This window comes from Bufo gargarizans, unplaced genomic scaffold (genome assembly GCF_014858855.1).
Source record: "Bufo gargarizans isolate SCDJY-AF-19 unplaced genomic scaffold, ASM1485885v1 original_scaffold_956_pilon, whole genome shotgun sequence".
Taxonomy (NCBI): domain Eukaryota; kingdom Metazoa; phylum Chordata; class Amphibia; order Anura; family Bufonidae; genus Bufo; species Bufo gargarizans.
This window is the reverse complement of record NW_025334771.1, coordinates 65,048-87,497: the sequence shown is the minus strand read 5'-3', so window position 1 is coordinate 87,497 and position 22,450 is coordinate 65,048. Positions and strand designations below refer to the sequence as shown.

General features: G+C 41.7%; 1 protein-coding gene across 8 annotated transcripts in view; it reads right to left on the bottom strand.

Moving 5' to 3' along the window:
* The window catches only part of LOC122924259 (myocyte-specific enhancer factor 2D homolog), a 74,909-nt gene that overhangs the window by 26,880 nt on the left and 25,579 nt on the right, over positions 1–22,450 (bottom strand). For all 8 annotated transcript variants that reach the window (XM_044275195.1, XM_044275188.1, XM_044275191.1 and 5 more), the window contains exon 2: positions 10,726–10,951. In XM_044275195.1, the coding sequence (XP_044131130.1) occupies positions 10,726–10,779 (54 nt within the window). In that variant the 5' untranslated portion in view covers positions 10,780–10,951. The remainder of the gene's footprint in view (positions 1–10,725; positions 10,952–22,450) is intronic.

Below are 22,450 nucleotides of genomic sequence, written 5' to 3'. Positions count from 1 at the left end.
ATACTGCATCCTATGTACAAGAATATAACTACTATAATACTGCATCCTATGTACAAGAATATAACTACTATAATACTGCTCCTATGTACAAGAATATAACTACTATAATACTGCCTCCTATGTACAAGAATATAACTACTATAATACTGCTCCTATGTACAAGAATATAACTACTATAATACTGCATCCTATGTACAAGAATATAACTACTATAATACTGCTCCTATGTACAAGAATATAACTACTATAATACTGCTCCTATGTACAAGAATATAACTACTAGAATACTGCCTCCTATGTACAAGAATATAACTAGTATAATACTGCCTCCTATGTACAGGAATATAACTACTATAATACTGCTCCTATGTACCAGAATATAACTACTATAATACTGCCTCCTGTGTACAAGAATATAACTACTATAATACTGCTCCTATGTACAATAATATAACTACTATAATACTGCCTCATATGTACAAGAATATAACTACTATAATACTGCCTCATATGTACAAGAATATAACTACTATAATACTGCTCCTATGTACAAGAATATAACTACTATAATACTGCCTCCTATGTACAAGAATATAACTACTATAATACTGCCCCTATGTACAAGAATATAACTACTATAATACTGCTCCTATGTATAAGAATATAACTACTATAATACTGCCCCTATGTATAAGAATATAACTACTATAATACTGCCCCATGTACAAGAATATAACTACTATAATACTGCCTCCTATGTACAAGAATATAACTACTATAATACTGCCCCATGTACAAGAATATAACTACTATAATACTGCCTCCTATGTACAAGAATATAACTACTATAATACTGCTCCTATGTACAAGAATATAACTACTATAATACTGCTCCTATGTATAAGAATATAACTACTATAATACTGCTCCTATGTACAAGAATATAACTACTATAATACTGCCTCGTATGTACAAGAATATAACTACTATAATACTGCCCCATGTACAAGAATATAACTACTATAATACTGCCCCCTATAGACACAGGTATATACATTTTGTAATAATGCTGCACATCTGATACTATAGTGCCGTGTGCAGGTAGAAATAATTGTAAGCTGTGTAGGTGGATGTAGTTAGCAGTGTGTTTTTCTTGGTTGGTAGATTAATTATGTCTGATTGGAGAGGAGGAATAATTGAAGCCCTATATTCGGAGCTCTCTGCTTTGATGCAATGTGCAATAAACCATTAAACGCTGCTCTTTACACCTGAAATCCCCATCTCCCGATCGAGCATTTGATAACCGCGCTCGCTCATGCCCGCTGCGCGCTCGGTGCTGGTTTAATTAGGCTAAAGCACTTCATTATTACAGGCAGGAGGCGAGAATGGAGATGAGATAAACGCTACATGAAGTAGACATTATGGAAAAATACCCTGCAGTGAGAACACGGGATCGGGCAGGCTGAACGCCCACATGCCCGATCCTTTCTACCCATGACATCAGCCATTCGTGGAGGGCTGGGATACCCCTGTACACAACAGATCGGCAGCCTTGTTGAAATCGGCAGGTTCATCTAATGTGCGTGGGCCCCTTTAAGAAATTCAATGGCGACTACTTCAACTCCGCCTCCCAGACATGGTGACGCCTGAACAGGTAACTAGTCCAACAGCGCACCCATTCAACATATAGCAGCTCAGATCCAAAAACTCTTTGGGTCAGAGGATGCGAGATAAGCCTAGATCTAGTCAAACCTCCATTTTCTGGTTTGGGGTGGAGGTGCACTTTAACTAAACAGAGGTCCTTCTGCAGATACCGAAATATCTTAAGTTGTCCATTGACTGCATCGGATAGGTGACAACTGTGTGGTACCAGTTACTGATCATGGATTAAAAGGGTTGTCAAGGGATTTTACCCCCGTGGCTGTTTTCTTCCAGAAACAGCGCCACCCCTGCCCTCAGGTTGTGTGTGGTACTGCAGGCTCGTCCATATTAATTCGGCAGAGCTGAGCTGCAATACCAGACACAACCTATGGACAGGTGGAAGGAGCGGCCATGTTTTTCTCCACCCTCCTTCCCAGAACCAGGAGACATGACGGCGCAGTGTGACCTATTTAAGCTTGCCAGGGAGTGAGGAAAGTGAGCAGCTAAGCGCACAGCCTGCTCGCGGTGGCGTCTAGGTGATGCAGGGTTGGACATGAGCAGCCTCCCTGCGGTCACGTGTGCGCTCACGAGGAGCGTGCCCTATAATTCATCCTTCACCTTCCAGTCTTATGTGATGTGACAGTTGCCAGGGGAACGCTCCCAACAGCGAACATCTTGCGCACACAAGCACGGCACAATCTGCTTACAAACAAAAAGACAGCCATATGCAGAGCGCGGCGGCAGCGAAGGTCTGCGAGCCTCCAGAGCTGCACCCACAAAACGCTGGAAGGCAACTCCATCCGTGAGGCTTCTACATGCAGGAGGCTCTGCCCAGGAGAGGGTTAATAATACCGCAGGGAACGCGAGGGGAAGTTTTATAAAATGCATCGGAGGGGTCACATGGCAATGACTCTGCTCCAGAAGAGAACGGTCTCTTTACTGCCGCCTACAGGTCACAGCACAGTTTTCTGCCCTCTGGAGGAGAGCTAATTTGCATACTGTTCCCAGGATGCACTGCCTGCAATACTCTCTCCATCAGATGGATCTCCATGAGGAGAGCCGTTGTAACAGACGGCGGGGGTGATCTCTGGCTCGCTCCCTCCTCACAGCTTTCCCATGGCCGCCAGTATCAGAATCCAGCGTCTGGAGATAATGTGCGGGCAGGAGCCGGCCTGCCTGTTCTCAGGATGTCGCCTCAGCCAGGCCCCCGTCTGGCCTGCCCGCCGTATCGTACAGCTGCACTATGTCGCCATCTTACTAGGATCTCTAGGGGTCCCCCCCAGCCCTGGATGTGACCTCGGCAGTATGTCCCCCTGTCGTCTCATTGCTGGATCTCTCCTGGTCAGCTGCCGGAGCCCTCACCCTCTCAGATGTCTCCGGGGCCCCTCACAGTGGTCTCACCCAGCCCACCGACGAGTGAGGGCCCTCTGCGATTTACATGACGGGGGATGTAGGATTGTGTGCTTTTTACACAATAGGCTTAGATACACAGCTCAGCAGTCAGTATCACACAGGATAGGATTAGATACACAGCTCAGCGGACAGTATCACACAGGATAGGCTTAGATACACAGCTCAGCAGACAGTATCACACAGGATAGGATTAGATACACAGCTCAGCAGACAGTATCACACAGGATAGGATTAGATACACAGCTCAGCAGACAGTATCACACAGGATAGGATTAGATACACAGCTCAGCAGACAGTATCACACAGGATAGGATTAGATACACAGCTCAGCAGACAGTATCACACAGGATAGGATTAGATACACAGCTCAGCAGACAGTATCACACAGGATAGGATTAGATACACAGCTCAGCAGACAGTATCACACAGGATAGGATTAGATACACAGCTCAGCAGTCAGTATCACACAGGATAGGATTAGATACACAGCTCAGCAGACAGTATCACACAGGATAGGATTAGATACACAGCTCAGCAGACAGTATCACACAGGACAGGATTAGATACACAGCTCAGCAGACAGTATCACACAGGATAGGATTAGATACACAGCTCAGCGGACAGTATCACACATGATAGGATTAGATACACAGCTCAGCAGACAGTATCACACAGGATAGGATTAGATACACGGCTCAGCAGACAGTATCACACAGGATAGGATTAGATACACAGCTCAACAGACCGTATCACACGTAGTAGGATTAGATACACGACGAGGGGACAGCCTTCCTGACAGTATTTCACCCTCCTTCCTTCCTCGGGGTGGAGCGGGGGGCAGCGCCACCACTGTGCCTCACACCCTGCAGGGGGCGCACCCTCACTAATTCACCAGATCCAGGCCTGAGCTCATTAACGTCTCTGCCATCCAGCCTCCTGCAGGGAGGGGGCGCTGTGTCACGCTGAGACGCTTATTAGGAGGGATTAGTGAATTACCACATATTAAAACTTCACATTAATCACCTCGTAAACTCGCTGGAGGGGAAGGGGGGGGCGCAAAACGGAGCCAGATGTACCCCAAAAAGACATTACACAGAAGAACCTGGTCTGATTTGTAGTACAGATAGTGGATTTTTAACCATTTATACAGTTTATAGGATAACTGAAGTTAGGGTTATATTAATTTATTGGGCTTTCGTTTTTTTTTAACACTTTTACTTTATTTTATTATTGATTTATGTTACTGGTTATAATTATAATGCTTAGTCAACTTTTTTGTCATAATTTTTATTTTTTTCTGAATTTTTTGTTTTGTTTACATTTTTCTCATTTGATAATTTTACTTATTTATTCATTTTCCATTGAAACTTTTCCTTCTCTTGGAGCGTTTGATGGCGGCATAGGTTGGAGAAGATAGGACGTGTATCCATTTTGTATCGGCATACCTCGGACACCGGCCGGGTGCGTTCCACATTTTCTGCTTCCTCATGTCCCGCCCCCTTAGTTAGAAATGCCTCGGACGACACACGACGCGTTGTCCGCATCTTTTGAGGTCCCATTGAAAGGAACAGGTCCGCTGGCCGTACACCTCAGATGTATCGATGGACTGGCCGAATATCTAATGTGTATGAAGACCTCCCAACTCGCCCTGAAAAGGACTGGACAGCTGGAGTTCAATATGCCCGATCCTTTTGTTCTCAGAAGATCACACCTAGTCAACATTGTGATTTCGAGGCATGTAGGAACGCCCCCCAAACTCACGTATAAGTGGGAATCACTTAAGCCCCGCTCATTTTTTGGCCTAAATCTGCTGGTTCAGTTTCTAAAAATTAAGGACAGTCTCTACAAATTGGGGACTGCGGCCACTATGGAAGATCAGCTGGCACCAGAGGGGGAGACAAGTTTACGTGGAGGTAATAATACGCCTGGGGGCGTCTTTAGATCTGGACCACAAGGTGGGCTCTTCCAAAACAGCCACCATTGTTGGAAAGAAGCAATATAACTGCCTGAGACGGCACAATGAATGTAAGGAGACTCCAAGATGCAGGCCTGAGGAGTGGCAGGAAGTCCTACTTCCTGGTTGAGCAGATTCTCCCACACGTCCTGGCATCTGTGTGAGCGACAAGGACCATCGCAGTCACATGACCCCAACTTTCCGAAATCTCCACTGGAGCTTGAACTGCATGACTGGGTCAACCGATCAACTCACTACAAGAATCATCCAATTTGTCTGGAAGTGGAATCCAAGGGAATGAAGATAGAAACTATGCTGAGGTATGAGGTACCAAGTGTCTCCTGCCTCAGTAATGCTTCTGGTTCTGAATTAGGAGGTGCTGGTTTCATGTCTCGGAGAGGGCTTGGGTTCCAAACCAAGAAACAGATGTGGGTCACAAAGAACGGCCATGTCTTTGGCACCGGAGGTGGCACTTTAAGAGGGTTAACTCCATCCCTGCCCAGCTACTGAACGGAATGCAAGGTCTGGCTGTGTCATTAAGGAGCTGGGCTCGTGAGCGTTCACACTGACATCACGTCACAAGAGACACAACAGCTGCTCGCTGCCTCAGTGCTGTGATCACAGAGCTGGAAAATGCAGAGGAGGATGGGACGGAGGTGCAGCTCTGGGCTGCGTTTATGAAGAAGTATGGAATATAAAAGCCTTGGATTGACAGGACGTCCCCCGGCCACATGGCACAGCTACTGTCCTGGTATAATGTCCTTCTGTAACCAGCAATTAAAGGGCAACGCTCGCTAGGGTGGATGACCGCATCGGTACATGGCCCTATCGAAGCTCAATTAGAGGGCGCACTTATACCTGCCATAAGGCCCTCCAAACTGCCAATCAGAAGGCAAGAATAAGAAGGGTCCGCCTCCACAAAAGTAGGGAGGAGTCAGGGAAGTGTACCTTGTGGCTGAGAATGTTTAAACGGAGTTAGAGGAACTTACCATACAAGGCAAGTTAATTTGTAGGGGGGGGATGGGAAGTGGACTGATCGGGATCAACATCTTTATGTCAAATGAGGATCTAGCGTGGGAAATATCTAGTCATCACAGCGACCCTACACTTACCTACTCTCTAAGTCAATGTCCAACCAAGGAGGAGCCTCGAAACATCGCTAAAGAGACATCCTCAGTGTTCTTCCTCCCAGAGGAGAGCTCATTTGCATATGTTATTTCCCAGGAAGCATTGCCTGACTCCCTTCACTAGTTGGATCTCCATAAGGAGAAGCTCTGGAAAAGGAAAGCTAATGGGATCTCTGGAACCATACTGGTTCAGTTTATGCATTACCAGAGGGGGACAACAATGAGCACCGACTGAAAATGTTATCGTCCTTTAAGAAAAGCCTCATCATAGAAAGGACCATTAAAGAGGATTTCCGGGATCCAGTAGGACCCATCAACCCATTTTACTTAATCCTTACTTGTCTGCAGAAGAAGTTTCCAACACATTTACCTTCTCCATGTTGTATGGATCGGCCACTCAGGAACCGATCACGAGCACCTCTCCACAGCCTACATCTGCCAACGTCCTTCAGTCTTAAGACCAGGTTTCCATTCTGCTCTATGGATGGGCACGTTACTTCTTCATCCCAGGATGGGCGAGGGTGTTGTGGACAGGACCAGAACCATTCGTCCCCCTGGCACATTCTCATATGAAAAGGGATTTAGGAATTGCGCATGCACCAGGAGAACAAATAGTTCTGGCCCTGTTCAAAACACCTTCTCCTTCCTTAACCACCGAAGTGACGAGAAGGACGGAAGAACGCAATGTCGACAGATGTAAGAGGAGGTGAGTCAGGGGACCATATTCCAGAGTGGCTGATCCATGCAACCTCGAGATGATAAGTACATTGGTAACTTTCTGCTGGACCCCAGAAGACCCCATATGCTATAATTTTGACTTTCTACAATTAGCTCCTTGATCCAAGCAACACTTGGGGTCATGTCTCCTAACACCGATCGAACACCAGCTAAATGACTGCTGAGGCTTCCAGCTTCTCAGTCCGTTACCAGGACCCATGTCGGCGCGTGCGCTGCAGAAGAGCGCTCTGTAGACCACAGCTTGTCATGAGACTAGTCAGCTTTAACAGGGGGGCAGGCATCGTGTCTCACCGCCACAGGCACAATGTGAACAAATTCAGCGTTAATAGCTAAGCAGCGGTGACAAGGACAACTGCCGGGGGCTTTCATCTTTCCAAAACAATTGTATACACTGTACACCATGTGGGCGGCTGCACACTGTTCACTCACATAGGCTTTCATTCCCGATTTCAAAAATTTTACAGTGACCTAACATCCCCCCTATCAGTCATCTACTGACCCCTCGTTCCTCCAGCCCATTCCTGCTTACACTGTGCGTCTTCTGTAAGGACTACTTCCACTTACAGCTCTAGTGATCGTGACCAAACAGGAAGTCACTAGGGTGAAAAAGAGGTCCTCCCGTCACATTGTGGTCACATCGGGCATTCGACATAGTGGGGTGGATAGGCTTCGATGACAACTAGGCCTAGTACAAAAAGAGTCCCAAAGCGTCCTCAACCACAAAAAGGGGAAGTAGTAGCACACAAAGAATGGTGAGGCCATGGTCAAATATAAGGCACCTGAGAGGAAATGTTGGTCTACAAAGTGATGTATGATGGTTCCTAAGCCCAACAGCTAAAAAAAAAAAAAAGTCTCACTATAGAACTGGGGTGGGGTTCTGAAGAAAGTCTTGATGTTTATAGTCTTCATTCTCCTCTGTCTGGTTGTGTAGTGTCGATCAACCCCCAACTATAAAAGCTGTGAGGGGAGGTCCAGACTACACAGTCTGACTGCTGCGGTGTACCATCCTGACCAAGACAACGGAATGCAGTGTAGTCTGGACCGCCCCCTAACTGTGTAGTCTGGACCGCCCCTCACAGCTTTTACAGTCTGACTGCTGCTGTGCACCATCCTGACCAAGACAACGGGAGGCAGTATAGTCTGGACCGCCCCTTAACTATAAAAGCTGTGAGGGGTGGTCCAGAATACACAGTCTGACTGCTGTTGTGCACCTTCCTGACCAGTGGTAAGGGATGCAGTGTAGTCTGGACCGCCCCCTAACTGTAAAAGCTGTTAGGTGCGGTCCAGAATACACATTTAGGGGGTGGTCCAGACTACACAGGCTGACTGCTGTTGTGCACCATCCTGACCAGGACGACGGAATGCAGTGTAGTCTGGAGCGCCCCCTAACTGTGTAGTCTGGACCGCCCCCTAACTGTGTAGTCTGGAACGCCCCCTAACTGTGTAGTCTGGAGCGCCCCCTAACTGTGTAGTCTGGACCGCCCTCTAACTGTGTAGTCTGGACCGCCCCCTAACTGTGTAGTCTGGAGCACGCCTCACAGCTTTTACAGTCCGACTGCTGCTGTGCACTATCCTGACCAGGAGAATGGGATGCAGAGGGCAAACAAGGCCCAAAAGCAGTAAAACACAAATCTAGGATACAAATTTAAAAGAACTTTTAAAGTGAAATTCCCCTTTCCTAATTTTTTTTTTTTTGTCGACATGGCATCTCGAAGCATGGCCGGCCCTGAGCTATTCTGTTGCTCAACATACCTGAAAGCCAGCCAGTGGATTCTGTGACAACAAACAAATAGCGGCAAGAGAACATATGGCGGTAATAATTACATCTTGTAAACAGAATTTGGACGTTCATTCTTCTGAGCAGCATAATGCGGGACATCTTGAACCCATTGTAATCCCTACTCATAAGGTTTGCCTTTTTAACCCTGGCTCTGTAAAATCTGCCTAGAGGGCACGTCATGTGACAGCAGCTTAACTCTTTCATGGCTGCTTGTTTCCAATGTCCAAATATCAACTTTAAATGATGTTATTCTACATAGGGGCAGTATTATAGTAGTTCTATTCTTGTACATAGGAGCAGTATTATAGTAGTTATATTCTTGTACATAGGAGGCAGTATTATAGTAGTTATATTCTTGTACATAGGAGGCAGTATTATAGTAGTTATATTCTTGTACATAGGAGCAGTATTATAGTAGTTATATTCTTGTACATAGGAGCAGTATTATAGTAGTTATATTCTTGTACATAGGAGCAGTATTATAGTAGTTATATTCTTGTACATAGGAGCAGTATTATAGTAGTTGTATTCTTGTACATAGGAGCAGTATTATAGTAGTTATATTCTTGTACATAGGAGGCAGTATTATAGTAGTTATATTCTTGTATATAGGAGCAGTATTATAGTAGTTATATTCATGTACATAGGAGCAGTATTATAGTAGTTATATTCTTGTACATAGGAGCAGTATTATAGTAGTTATATTCTTGTACATAGGAGGCAGTATTATAGTAGTTATATTCTTGTACATAGGAGGCAGTATTATAGTAGTGATATTCTTGTACATAGGGGGCAGTATTATAGTAGTTATATTCTTGTACATAGGAGGCAGTATTATAGTAGTTATATTCTTGTATATAGGAGCAGTATTATAGTAGTTATATTCATGTACATAGGAGCAGTATTATAGTAGTTATATTCTTGTACATAGGAGCAGTATTATAGTAGTTATATTCTTGTACATAGGAGGCAGTATTATAGTAGTTATATTCTCGTACATAGGCGGCAGTATTATAGTAGTTATATTCTTGTACATAGGAGGCAGTATTATAGTAGTTATATTCTTGTACATAGGAGCAGTATTATAGTAGTTATATTCCTGTACATAGGAGGCAGTATTATAGTAGTTATATTCTTGTACATAGGAGGCAGTATTATAGTAGTTATATTCTTGTACATAGGAGCAGTATTATAGTAGTTATATTCCTGTACATAGGAGCAGTATTATAGTAGTTATATTCCTGTACATAGGAGGCAGTAATATAGTAGTTCTATTCTTGTACATAGGAGCAGTATTATAGTAGTTATATTCTTGTACATAGGAGCAGTATTTTAGTAGTTATATTCTTGTACATAGGAGGCAGTATTATAGTAGTTATATTCTTGTACATAGGAGCAGTATTATAGTAGTTATAGTCTTGTACATGGGAGGCAGAATTATAGTAGTTATATTCTTGTACATAGGAGCAGTATTATAGTAGTTATATTCCTGTACATAGGAGCAGTATTATAGTAGTTATATTCTTGTACATAGGAGCAGTATTATAGTAGTTATATTCTTGTACATAGGAGCAGTATTATAGTAGTTACTGTACATATAGAGCTGCATGAACTCAAACATCATTTGGTCAATATTACCAATACTAGCACACAGAACAAGTCAGCCATGTTTCACCGTGTCTATGGGGCCTGTTTGGTGGCAATCTTACATCACTATACACACACAGAGATAAAAAGTAATAAGCTTGAAAATGTATGACAATGAGAGAACAGGGATACATTGACACTTGGTATATATTAGACACACTAATGCAGCATAGATTGTAAGCTCCTGTGCCTAACAAATCTATTCCTATGAACTTACAACCTGACAAGCATGAATTGAATGCAACTCCAAAGGCAGAGTTATGTCCACCATAGACATTACATAACTGCGGTCACACATTGCCAACATGATGCACATTATTAAAGTTAAGGGGACCAACAGCCATCGTATTGTGCCAAAAATGTCTATCTATGCTATGGTGGAACTACAAGTACCAAAATCCCCAGAAAACCTGATTGCTACTGACCTGTCTGTTCCGCTCATCTGTGATCCTCTGGATCTGAATCTTTTTCCTTCCCATGGTTCCTGTAAATCCTCACTGTCCAAACGAAGACCTTGCGGAGAACGGGTTCCCGTCTTTGATCCCCCCCTGTCTTTACAATGGCAAACAGTCCCCCCGCTCGTCTCCCTTCAGTTCATGTTACTTGTCCGCTGGGTCCAGATGTTTGCAGGGGTTTTCGCCGCCTTCAGTTCTACAGATGAGGGGAGAGAAGAGAGAGAGCATGTGAAAGGCATGTTTCCCATCAGACAGAGTTCAGCCTTGTTAAATCACATCCCCTTGGGGATAATATCCTCAAATCCGCGGTGCACATTGTTCGGCTGCAAAATCTCTCCCCAAAGCCTTCTAACAGTTTCAAATCAATCATGTATTATCTGCTGATGGGGGCAGAAAGAGCAGGAGCAGGCTGCCGGGGTCTGCTACCGATTCTGCTGGGCTCACAGTATTTCAGGCCTGCCGACCCCTTACAATCCGTCCTTTCATCTCTGCCACAAGATAATACCAAGCACTAATCTATTGACAAATACAACCTACCAAAATCGCATACTTCTAATGTGCCTGGCCCTTTAAAAAAAAAAAGTTGGCTTAAAGGCGATGTGCAAGAATAGGGAGGGGGGGGGGGGGTTGTGTTTGGCTGGGATTCCTAGCGATGACTCCACCACTCTTCTTCTCCAGGCCTGCAACGCTTCATTGACCTCCCTTACTGAAAACATCCGGTTTGACATGGCTGCAGCCAATCGCTGACTGCAGCAGAGACCAAATCCCCTTGCATCATGTGACCATTTGTCATGATCATGGCCACTGATTGGCTGCGACGATGTCAAAGCAGATGTTCATAGTGAGGGAGCTCAGAGTTGCATGTCAGGCCTGGAGGAGAAGAAGCGGGGAGCCAGCGCCAGGAATCAGCCAGGTAAGCTTGTACCTGGTCTGGCCAACTGGGGCCACTCCCCCCAATTCTTGCAAAGCCCTTTAAGTACTTAGACAGTTCTCTGTCATGACTTTAATAAAGCACTCAACTGCTCAACTGAGGGACATCCAAAATGACCACCATGACAGCTCCCACAGACCCACTCACCGAGTCTACCTATAACGACAAATCTGCACTGTTCTGAAAGAAGTGATCAATGTAGCTAGGTGGAACTAAAGAGGTTTGGCAATCAGGGGTGTAGAAAGCTGGCTAATACCTAAACGGACCACCATGACAGCTCCCTTTGGACACGGTTTTGGCGTCTTAGTAGAATGCTCAATGACAAATCTGTATTGTCCTAAAAGAAGTGATCAATGTAGCTAGGTGGAACTAAAGAGGTTTGGCAATCAGGGGTGTAGAAAGCTGGCTAATACCTAAACGGACCACCATGACAGCTCCCTTTGGACACGGTTTTGGCGTCCTAGTAGAATGCTCAATGACAAATCTGTATTGTCCTAAAAGAAGTGATCAATGTAGCTAGGTGGAACTAAAGAGGTTTGGCAATCAGGGGTGTAGAAAGCTGGCTAATGCGTAAACTGACCACCATGACAGCTCCCTTGGACACGGTTTTGGCGTCCTAGTAGAATGCTCAATGACAAATCTGTATTGTCCTAAAAGAAGTGACAAGTGTAGCTAGGTGAAACTAAAGAGGTTTGCCAATCAGGGATCTGGTAAAGCTGGCTGATATCTAAACGGACCACCATGACAGCTCCCTCGGATCCAGTCACTGTGTCTTACTAGAATGCTCATTGACAAATTTGGAGTGTCCTTGAAGACGTGATCGCTGTAGCTAGGGGAAACTAAACAGTATTGGCAATCAGGAGTGTGGGAAAGCTGGCTGATATTTAAACTGACCACCATGATAGCTCCCTCCGACCAGGCCACTGCATCTTCCTAGAATGCTTAATGACAAATCTGCATAGTTCTTGAAGAAGTGATGAACGTAGCTAGGTGGAACTAAGGAGGCTTGCCAATGAGAGGTCTAAGAAAGCTGTGTGACAATGTCACCAAGAAATGGCTAAAATAATTTTTAACTACTTACGAGGACAACAAAGAAAAGGCAAAAAACATACATAAATAAGAAATAATTAGCATTTTTTCTTATTTCATATTTTCTTTTTATTTTATGAATTTCACTGAAAATTATACACCTTCACTCTATTGGATATTGAAATTTATTTTGCGCCATTTATTATAAAACAATAACCTAAGCTGCATAGGCATAATTGGAATATCTCCCCCTAGTGGCCAGAACACCGTGAAATATATAGATCATAATATTTATAAGCCACATTTTCCCGTTCTGATAAAAAAAAAAAGATTTAAAAAAAAAAGATTAAAAAAAAAGGAAGGAAAAAATTTGTTTGAAAAAAACGGATTAGGGCAAAAAATCCTGGTCAAGAAAGTGCAGGTCATCAAAAGCCACCCCTGACGAATGGGTAGCTAGGCTCAGACAAACTGAACTTTAACTCAAGACCCACGATGTACCGCAGCAGAAACTCTTCATTATAGGGAAGGTTCTTGGACTCGGACTTACAAAACAGGAAGCTGTCTTTGTTGTCCAGCGCGAAACGCGTGAGTCACTACATTAGGACAGAGCACTACAAGACCCTGAGTGTGTTAAGTATGTATGTGGTGAGGAGGGCAGCCAAAGAACGTCAAAGACCAGCCGTCTCCACAAATTGTTCTCCGCTGCGCACTCCATTGTTTTTGAGTAGAGGAATTTTACACTTGCCGTCCCAAAAATAGCCGACGCGCGGTTTAAAAATAGCTTTTCCACTGTAAGGTTCTCAGGCCAGGAAAAGCCTGAGAGAGAGCAAGGGGGGGAGAAAAAAATAAAAGTTGGAACGGGTCAGATTCCCGAAATGTGTTTTGGAAAAGCAGATGGGAGAGACCAGCAATGCAACATGGAGGGGAACGCCCACTGCTGTGTACAGACGCACTGTATAACGGTACTTGCACACTAGCGTTAAGGTTTTCCGGTATTGAGTTCCGTCATAGGGGCTCAATACCGGAAAAAAACGCATCAGTTTTATCCTAATGCATCCTGAATGGAAACCAATCCGTTCAGGATACATCAGGAAGTCTTATGTTCCTTCCCTTTCACGGTATTTGCCCGGAGAAAATACCACAGCATTTCCGAATCCGGCAGGCAGTTCTGGCAACGAAACTGCCTGCCAGATCCTTCTAATACTAGTGTGAAAGTACCCTAACCCCTTATAAAGGATGAAAATCCATTAAAAGTCTACCAAACGTTATATCTCAGCCCATAGGGAGCAGTATTATAGTAGTTATATTCCTGTACATAGGAGGCAGTATTATAGTAGTTATATTCCTGTACATAGGAGGCAGTATTATAGTAGTTATATTCTTGTACATAGGAGCAGTATTATAGTAGTTATATTCTTGTACATAGGGGGCAGTATTATAGTAGTTATATTCTTGTACATAGGAGCAGTATTATAGTAGTTATATTCCTGTACATAGGAGGCAGTATTATAGTAGTTATATTCCTGTACATAGGAGGCAGTATTATAGTAGTTATATTCTTGTACATAGGAGACAGTATTATAGTAGTTATATTCTTGTACATAGGAGCAGTATTATAGTAGTTATATTCCTGTACATAGGAGCAGTATTATAGTAGTTATATTCTTGTACATAGGAGGCAGTATTATAGTAGTTATATTCTTGTACATAGGAGCAGTATTATAGTAGTTATATTCTTGTACATAGGGGGCAGTATCATAGTAGTTATATTCTTGTACATAGGAGGCAGTATTATAGTAGTTATATTCCTGTACATAGGAGGCAGTATTATAGTAGTTATATTCCTGTACATAGGAGGCAGTATTATAGTAGTTATATTCTTGTACATAGGAGCAGTATTATAGTAGTTATATTCCTGTACATAGGAGGCAGTATTATAGTAGTTATATTCTTGTACATAGGAGCAGTATTATAGTAGTTATATTCTTGTACATAGGAGGCAGTATTATAGTAGTTATATTCTTGTACATAGGAGCAGTATTATAGTAGTTATATTCTTGTACATAGGAGGCAGTATTATAGTAGTTATATTCTTGTACATAGGAGCAGTATTATAGTAGTTATATTCCTGTACATAGGAGCAGTATTATAGTAGTTCTATTCTTGTACATAGGAGCAGTATTATAGTAGTTCTATTCTTGTACATAGGAGCAGTATTATAGTAGTTCTATTCTTGTACATAGGAGCAGTATTATAGTAGTTATATTCTTGTATATAGGAGCAGTATTATAGTAGTTATATTCTTGTATATAGGAGCAGTATTATAGTAGTTATATTCTTGTACATAGGAGCAGTATTATAGTAGTTATATTCTTGTACATAGGAGCAGTAATATAGTAGTTATATTCTTGTATATAGGAGCAGTATTATAGTAGTTATATTCTTGTACATAGGAGGCAGTATTATAGTAGTTATATTCTTGTACATAGGAGCAGTATTATAGTAGTTATATTCTTGTACATAGGAGCAGTATTATAGTAGTTATATTCTTGTACATAGGAGCAGTATTATAGTAGTTATATTCTTGTATATAGGAGCAGTATTATAGTAGTTATATTCTTGTACATAGGAGGCAGTATTATATTAGTTATATTCTTGTACATAGGAGCAGTATTATAGTAGTTATATTCTTGTACATAGGGGCAGTATTATAGTAGTTATATTCTTGTACATAGGAGCAGTATTATAGTAGTTATATTCTTGTACATAGGAGCAGTATTATAGGAGTTATATTCTTGTACATAGGAGCAGTATTATAGTAGTTATATTCTTGTATATAGGAGCAGTATTATAGTAGTTATATTCTTGTACATAGGAGGCAGTATTATAGTAGTTATATTCTTGTACATAGGAGCAGTATTATAGTAGTTATCTTCTTGTACATAGGAGGCAGTATTATAATAGATATATTCTTGTACATAGGAGGCAGTATTATAGTAGTTATATTCTTGTACATAGGAGGCGGTATTATAGTAGTTATATTCTTGTACATAGGAGCAGTATTATAGTAGTTATATTCTTGTACATAGGAGCAGTATTATAGCAGTTATATTCCTGTACATAGGAGCAGTATTATAGTAGTTATATTCTTGTACATAGGAGCAGTATTATAGTAGTTATATTCTTGTACATAGGAGGCAGTATTATAGTAGTTATATTCTTGTACATAGAAGGCAGTGTTATAGCAGTTATAATTATGTACTAAGGGGTATTTATTGCAGTTACCAACTTGTAAACTATACAGAGAAAGTTAACATGACAGTAAAATTCAATATGAAAAAATAAATAAAATGTGTGCCCTTTACCCTGGACTGATATACCCAGCAAAGGTGAGCAAGTAAAGACAAGCAGTTTTAATATGCATGAACTGTTGAAGATAGAGGAGTGTAAGTTGCACATTAGCGCGTGACCCTCCGTGCAAGTGCTGCAATTCACAAGAACACCCGTTCACGACTACACCACGTCTAATTATGCTGGTGTTGCTCCATCTGCTAATTAAAAATCTGCAGATCTATCTTTAGCGAGGGGAAACAACACTACCTGTGTGATTGAAAAGCGAAGGATGACATTACTGAGACAGTGCTTTATTCTAAGCACCTGATCAAGATCAAAGAGGAAGTAGTGGCTGCTATGTTTTAAAAACAGCGCCACATCTGCCTGCAGGTTGTGTCTGGTACTGCACCAAAGCCAAAAAACGACAACTGGAGTGAAGTAGACATAATAGATGCAATGTCTGTCTGAGGAAGTGTGTAATTCTGGAATCTAAGAAAGTTCGGTGAGGACTAATAGGGTCACCGTACAGCTCTTACGGGGTCTTGCTTTTCTATGCAGCACTCTGATATCCGACCACATCCTTGTACTTCTTCTGAACCTTACACCTCTGGGTTCTTAGCACTTCCCTTCCTGAAATCTACTTCCTTTCTGTAATTAGCTACATCCCACGGAGCCGGGTAACAAAATCCCCATAAACACAGAGCTCAAAACAGGCGGGTGATGAGGAAGCCACACAAGGATCCCCAAGCTTCACTAAGGAATGAGGAACAGTATGCCACCCCTTATATTAAAGAGCATCTGTCAGCAGCATCAACCTTGTAGAGTTGATCCTGCTGATTAAAACGATACCCGCCTTGCGAAAATCGGTTGCAGCATTCCAGAGAAAACAGACTTTTATTCTTTAGAGAAATGAGGGCTTGAAGGCGGAGCCCAGACTCCAAGCTTTCCTGTGCTGGCCACACCCCTCAGTGTGCTGAAGCCCTCACTGGTTTCAAGAATAAAAGTATGTTTATCGGGAACGCCAGAAGCGATTTTCACCAGACAGGTATCAATTTAATCAGCGAGATCAGCCCTATCTGGAGATATTCTTGGTTAATAGGGTTGATTTTTATGATAGATCCACTTTAACTCTTCAAAAAGCTAAGCTTTGTTTATTATTACAATCTGACAGGTTAGGGCAAAATCTATCATTACAGCAAATGGTAAAGGCAAGCAGTTTTACCTGGCTGTCCTGACTCTCTCAACCACCACACCACTTGTTAAAGGGAATTTATATTATTTTACATGAAGCACACGACGGACATTGAAATCTTCCAAAAAAAGAAAAAGTAATAACACCTTAAGTAACTGATTGGATTTCCCTTTAAAAAGTAAACTACCCGCAAAATTTACCCTGACACGGCCTGAACGCTTTGCTAAGAACACAGAGAAAACACAAATGTTGAACGTACAAAATTATCATTTTTAAACACATTTTTATGACCGAGTCATCAAGTCAAAGGCTGAAATGCAGATTCTTATATTTGTAGATAGTAACAAATATTTGATAAAACAACCAGCTCCAAAAATTCTGGCAGGAATGTTATTTTGAAAGGCTATTAAGAAGAAAAATAATATTTCTGCCGCAAACAGCGTAAAAAAAAAAATACAGGTGGATAGTTTTGATTTTTTGAAAGGACGATCTATTTCGTATTTAGTTTAGTTTTTGTAAATTTATTGATTTGCGCTTTTTTTTGCCATGTTGTCTTACTGGAATTTGTCCGCTCCTATTTTTAAAAAAATATGTCGGGCCCTGTATTTAAAGAAAAATAAAAAAATATTGGGAAAAAAAAAAAAAGAAATTTGAAACATATTTTTCTGTAGCCCAATGAAAACATATATATAAAATTAATGATGAAGTAAAGTTTTAAAGGGGTTGTCCCATTACAAGTTAGGTCTTGTTCACATCTCCATCAAGCAGATCAGGCACAAATGCCGGCTGTTGGCAGGACAAAAAATCGTTGCGTGCAACGTTTTTTGTCCGTCCGTACCTCAGCATTTATGTCGCAAGGTGGTCGAATCACTGGCGGACCTCATTACAATGAATGGGGATCCGGTGGCGATCAAGAGATGATGAGGTCCCCACCTATCATGTGAACCAGTCCCGTGTTCCACAGGGCGCGTCCGCCGCACATTCCAACAGAGGAACATGGGCCCGATTCTCGTTATCAGGAGCCCTAGCTAAGATTAGACACAAATAGTGGATAGGGGACAGGTTGTTGGAATCGGACATCCCCTTTAAGAACCTAAAAAGTTTTATACTTGGATTACTAAGGCAGGTTATAAATATTGGACCTGTCAAAATATAATAGTAATAAGTAGCAGAGTTGATTTTTTTATGTCCTATAGATTAGGGGAATGTAAAGAGTAAGATAAAGGCAAAAAAATACATATACAAATATATAAAATAATACATTCATCAATAAAGAAAATAACAAAAATAATAAATAGATAATATAATAAAATAATAAATACAAGATGAAATAAAACTAATTAAATCAAATAATACATAATAAAATAAAATAAATACATAATAAAATAAAAGTACAAAAGTATAAAAAAGGTAAAATAAAATAAAGATTGTGATTAGGGAATGTAAAGAGTAAGATAAAGGCAAAAAAATACATATAAAAATATATAAAATAATACATTCATCAATAAAGAAAAAAAAATACATAATAAAATACATAATATAATAAAATAATAAATACAAGATTAAATAAAACAAATTAAATCAAATAATACATAATAAAATAAAATAAATACATAATAAAATAAAAGTACAAAAGTATAAAAAAGGAAAAAAGGTAAAACAAAAAAAAAAGATTGTGATTAGGGAATGTAAAGAGTAAGAAAAAAATACATATAAAAATATATAAAATAATACATTCATCAATAAAGAAAATTAAAAAAAGCATAATAAAATAATAAATACAAGATTAAATAAAACAAATTAAATCAAATAATACATAATAAAATAAATACATAATAAATAAAAGTAAAAAAAAGGAAAAATAAAAAGACTGTGATTAAAAGAAATATTCTAGGGTTCCCAGGCTTACCTACGTGACCCTTGATGTTTACAGGTCTTTGTTGGGGTACGTTCCAGCACAGGAGGACACCCTCCCAAAATAACTCCCCCTTTTTGTGTGTTTTATACGGTTTCTAAAGCCAACTGTTTATTTTCCAGCGATATTAATACTGTCGTGAGGAGTAGAGGGAATTCTGGAGCCCCGCAGCCTGACTACGGGCAGTTTACTGCCTTCAGCAGCCAAGGAGGGGGGGGAGGTTTGAATTTGTGGCTGGGCCAGAGTTGTACACCGTCTTTATTGAACTAAACCAGGATCTGGACGGAGCGGGGAGACCACAGGGCCCAACTTATTAAGGCCAAAAAAAGAGCTTCATTCACCCCCAGCCGGTAAAGGTTATGCGAGAGCCGCTGTATACACACACATACAATTCCTATTCACCGGATGAATACAAGGCGGCCCACAGATCCAGAAAAAGGGCCATTTTCCCCTTTAAGGACCATGCGGTACCTAAATGGGTCCATATGCCCTTCACCCAATAGAGAGTGGATGATCCCAAGACGACTTGTAAGATCTGGCTGTAATGCCGGGCCCACAAGGTACACCGTAGGATCTGCCCACAGAGGCCAACAGACATTTCTGCCTGATTAAAGTACAAGCGATATGGTTCCCGGACAGTTATTTTGATGGGTGGGGGGTGTACGCTGTGGGCAGGGGAAAAATGAGAATGGATCAAACACAGCATCATTGCATTGCTCCAGAAGGGACCACGAATCTTAAAGGAATTGTCCTGGATCAGAAAAAAGGGTATGATTTTACCTGATACTGTAGCTCATCTGCAATCTCGTGAAGGGTGTAATACCAGACAGAGACCATGCACAAGAGGGGCGCTGTTTACCCCTTTTTTCTAATGACAGAAACTCTCAGAGAATAATCGCTTATACAGTAGGAAAAGCGTGACACCCGCGCACATGAACGAGTAGACACGGACTACCATGTGAGCAATTAACCTGCTAACGGCCGTCACAGATTATCTGGCGCTGAGCTGCTGTATCTTATCCAGTGGATGCAATGCAGTCCTCAATCATGGCGCTCCTGGTGTCACCAAGGGACATCCCCCATGATGCCCCGAAGATAACAGAGACGACATGCAGGAATCATCCACCGCCAGGGATTGCCATATACTGCACAGAAATGGGAAAACTGGAAGCTGCTCTGCCCAGCATGCTTAACCAAGTACAGGACTCCACCAAGAGAATAGTGAGTGCAGCTCTGGAGTATAATACAGGATGTAACTCAGAAACAGTACAGGATAAGTGATGTATGTACACAGTGACTCCACCAGCAGAATAGTGAGTGCAGCTCTGGAGTGTAATGCAGGATGTAACTCAGGATCAGTACAGGATAAGTAATGTATGTACACAGTGACTCCACCAGCAGAATAGTGAGTGCAGCTCTGGAGTATAATACAGGATGTAACTCAGCATCAGTACAAGATAAGTAATGTATGTACACAGTGACTGCACCAGCAGAATAGTGAGTGCAGCTCTGGAGTATAATACAGGATGTAACTCAGGATCAGTACAGGATAAGTAATGTATGTACACAGTGACTGCACCAGCAGAATAGTGAGTGCAGCTCTGGAGTATAATACAGGATGTTACTCAGGATCAGTACAGAATAAGTAATGTATGTACACAGTGACTGCACCAGCAGAATAGTGAGTGCAGCTCTGGAGTATAATACAGGATGTAACTCAGGATCAGTACAGGATAAGTAATGTATGTACACAGTGACTTCACCAGCAGAATAGTGAGTGCAGCTCTGGGGTATAATACAGGATGTAACTCAGGATCAGTAAAGGATAAGTAATGTATGTACACAGTGACTTCACCAGCAGAATAGTGAGTGCAGCTCTGGAGTATAATACAGGATGTAACTCAGGATCAGTAAAGGATAAGTAATGTATGTACACAGTGACTCCACCAGCAGAATAGTGAGTGCAGCTCTGGAGTATAATACAGGATGTAACTGGGGATCAGTACAGGATAAGTAATGTATGTACACAGTGACTGCACCAGCAGAATAGTGAGTGCAGCTCTGGAGTATAATACAGGATGTAACTCAGGATCAGTACAGGATAAGTAATGTATGTACACAGTGACTGCACCAGCAGAATAGTGAGTGCAGCTCTGGAGTATAATACAGGATGTAACTCAGGATCAGTACAGGATAAGTAATGTAATGTATGTACACAGTGACTGCACCAGCAGAATAGTGAGTGCAGCTCTGGAGTATAATGCAGGATGTAACTCAGGATCAGTACAGGATAAGTAATGTATGTACACAGTGACTGCACCAGCAGAATAGTGAGTGCAGCTCTGGAGTATAATACAGTATGTAACTCAGGATCAGTACAGGATAAGTAATGTAATGTATGTACACAGTGACTGCACCAGCAGAATAGTGAGTGCAGCTCTGGGTATAATACAGGATGTAACTCAGGATCAGTACAGAATAAGTAATGTATGTACACAGTGACTGCACCAGCAGAATAGTGAGTGCAGCTCTGGAGTATAATACAGGATGTAACTCAGGATCAGTACAGGATAAGTAATGTATGTACACAGTGACTGCACCAGCAGAATAGTGAGTGCAGCTCTGGAGTATAATACAGGATGTAACTCAGGATCAGTACAGGATAAGTAATGTATGTACACAGTGACTGCACCAGCAGAATAGTGAGTGCAGCTCTGGAGTATAATACAGGATGTAACTCAGGATCAGTACAGGATAAGTAATGTATGTACACAGTGACTGCACCAGCAGAATAGTGAGTACAGCTCTGGAGTATAATACAGGATGTAACTCAGGATCAGTACAGGATAAGTAATGTATGTACACAGTGACTGCACCAGCAGAATAGTGAGTACAGCTCTGGAGTATAATACAGGATGTAACTCAGGATCAGTCAGGATAAGTAATGTAATGTACACATTGACTGCACCAGCAGAATAGTGAGTGCAGCTCTGGAGTAGAATACAGGATGTAACTCAGGATCAGTACAGAATAAGTAATGTATATACAAAGTGTGAAGATAAATTAGATTAATCGTGATCTTGAGGTTTTCTGGACTTCCTGACCCACTGTAAACTCTACAGCAAATGAAGAAAAGTAAAAAAAAAACCCGACCTGTGTTATCACTGTGAATCAGGCCCCAGTGTTACTGGAAGCCAATCTCGGGACACATATCTGCTCCGTCAATAAAAAGCCGCAATATTGTGACTTCTAAGAGAAACTCACCAAGATAACTGAAGGAATCTATTCCTCTAAT